The 2,795-nt window shown below is 35.1% G+C and overlaps 1 protein-coding gene across 1 annotated transcript in view; it reads right to left on the bottom strand.

Moving 5' to 3' along the window:
• Positions 1 to 514: 514 nt before the first annotated feature.
• The window catches only part of LOC106475085 (dual oxidase-like), a gene marked incomplete at its 5' end in the record, with an annotated part of 30,653 nt that continues 28,372 nt past the window's right edge, over positions 515 to 2,795 (bottom strand). The window contains one exon of the mRNA XM_022379292.1: positions 515 to 612. Coding sequence (XP_022235000.1) covers positions 515 to 612 — 98 coding nt within the window. The remainder of the gene's footprint in view (positions 613 to 2,795) is intronic.

Here is a 2,795-nt window from a genome sequence, read left to right as displayed (position 1 = left end):
GTATGTATGTATCTATGTATATGTGTGTGTGTGTGTGTGTGTGTGTGTGTGTGTGTGTGTGTGTGTGTTTTTTGTGTATACACACACGCACACACATGCATAATAGTATTCTCTGTTGTATGTCCGTGAACTGTATGGGCGTTTTTCACTATTACTTCATCGCCACCCCCTCCTCGAGATGGATCTTCACCAAACTTGGTTTGGAGGTTCATTGGGTTCATAGGGAGATACATACAAATTTTCAGTTTTGAATTTTGAGTTCTGCGGTTTTTATGGGCGTTTTTTACCAATACTTCGCCCCCTGTTGATGGATCTTCACCAAATTTAGAAGGAGGGTTTGTTGGGTCACATTTTGTTTGGAAGTTTTTATGGGAGTTTTTACATTTTTTACAATTACATATAAAGAAAGCATCTTTATGTACTAAGATAACCTTTCATTAATCATGAATTTACATAATTTACGTCCAGCGGACGTAAATAACCCAACAATGACAATGATTACATATTTTTAAACTTACGCAAACTGTAATTCCTTCGATAAACAACGGAGATGTCCTAGCGGCTGTGTAGACAACTGGTAGAAATTAATTAAGTGCCCGACGGAATGGATCACTGAAAAGATATTAAACGTTTTTGAACTGAATGAAAACACTTTGAAATGATTGAAATATACGACAAAACTCGAATATATACCCGCTTTAATATTAATTAATTCCACCCTAATCACCATGCCGGTGTTTATCAATTCCACCCTAATCACCATGCCGGTGTTTATCAATTCCTCCCTAATCACCATGGCGGTGTTTATCAATTCCTCCCTAATCACCATGGCGGTGTTTATCAATTCCTGGAATTGATAAACACCGCCATGGTGATTAGGGTACCCTAATAACGGTGTTTATCAATTCCACCCTAATAACGGTGTTTATCAATTCCACCCTAATCACAATGCCGGTGTTTATCAATTCCACCCTAATAACGGTGTTTATCAATTCCACCCTAATCACAATGCCGGTGTTTATTAATTCCACCCTAATCACAATGCCGGTGTTTAAGAGATACTGCTACTACTTTTGGCATTTCAAATAACTTTTATTTCAACAACTTTAATTAGGGCTTTGATTTTCTAAAGGTTCACTAGACATACAAACTTTAACTACTTTTTATTACTACACCGACTTGGATATTCACTCAGAAGGAGAAGGCACACGCTTCGTCCTAAGTGACGAGTTTGTTTTATAATTTCATATAAAATATTAGCTGCTCTTACAGAGATTTACCATAAATAGAAGTACGTTTTGTACTCGTTATTACTCGATTAAAAGAAACTAGTGTGCAGAGACAAACATGATATATTAATATGCTCATTTTAGTATTAAAAATGAAGACTTCGAAAAAACAGGTTAAGTTATCTACATTGAACAGTTGAAAACGAATATTGATTGAAAAAAAATAAAAGCTCCACCTATAATCATGCATATTTTATGGCTATTTCAATTGTCACTGTTATATTTTATGTTTATTTATTGTGATTTTTCGTTTCTAAATGAACCAAGTTTGAATCTTAATTTTTCAAAAAACGTAAATTTCAAAACGTTATAAGAATACACAATTATTTGTATTTTCCCTCTTGAAATAAATATATATTAAGTACATGGGGACTATACAACAGTAACAATAACACGTATACTAGTCAGAACCTGTCTAAACCAATTTCAGGTTTCTGATGGATGTTCATAATTGAAACAAAATACGATTTTAGTGTTAACACTAACTTGTAGATGGCGCTGCTTCGTTCTTTACGTTAAAAATCAATTTTTAAGTAATCTAAAGGAATTAAGTTTTATACATTTAATTTAATTAATCGAATAAAAGCAGGAACTGAGTCTCATTGTCCCATTTTAAATAATTCTATTCATCATGCCAGTACCAACACTTATACTTGATATTAATTCCCAATTTTTGTATTTATTATTCCTCTTTTACACAGTTACTCTCGTTCTCATGTTCTGTTCTATATTCTTCTCAATTAACGAGGCCAATCAAAGTTAATCATTTATCACGTGGGAGACTACGTAATGCCATTACTCTCATTGAATATTTTTTTAAAGAATAAAAAAGAATTAGTGTTTTTTTTTGTTTGTTTTGAATTTCGCGCAAAGCTACACGAGAGCTATCTGCGCTAGCCGTCCCTAATTTGGCAGTGTAAGACTAGAGGGAAGGCAGCTAGTCATCACCACCCACCGCCAACTCTTGGGCTACTCTTTTACCAACGAATAGTGGGATTGACCGTCACATTATAACGCCCCCGCGGCTGAAAGAGCGAGCATGTTTGGTGTGACGGGGATTCGAACCCGCGACCCTCAGATTGCGAGTCGAGCACCCTAACTACCTGGCCATGCTGGGCCGAATTAGTGTGTGCCCAAGAATTATGCTACAAGACAAACATTTGGTTTCGTTGAATAACCCGTGATTGAACGCTAATCGATAATCAACTGCCAGGTAACTTGTAAATAAAACAAAAACCTGGCCATCTGGTGGTTTTTAAAAGGATTTTTTTTTTTACGTGATTTACTTAAGAGTATAATTTTCTCAAGCCCCCAGTGGCTCAGCGGTAAGTCTTAAGACTTATGACTAAAATCCGGGTTTCGATAACCGTAATGGGCACAGCACAGATAGTTCATGTTCTAACATTCTTAATAACAAGCTTTCTCAAAAAATTTGTTTGAAACCATACAGACAACTCGATGTTCTCTCTCCTTTTTTTTTTTTTTTTTTTTTTTTTTTTTTTTTTT

Source organism: Limulus polyphemus, unplaced genomic scaffold (genome assembly GCF_000517525.1).
Source record: "Limulus polyphemus unplaced genomic scaffold, Limulus_polyphemus-2.1.2 Scaffold8064, whole genome shotgun sequence".
Classification (NCBI taxonomy): Eukaryota; Metazoa; Arthropoda; class Merostomata; order Xiphosura; family Limulidae; genus Limulus; species Limulus polyphemus.
The sequence above is the reverse complement of the archived record's forward strand: the minus strand, read 5'-3'. Positions and strand labels throughout refer to the sequence as shown.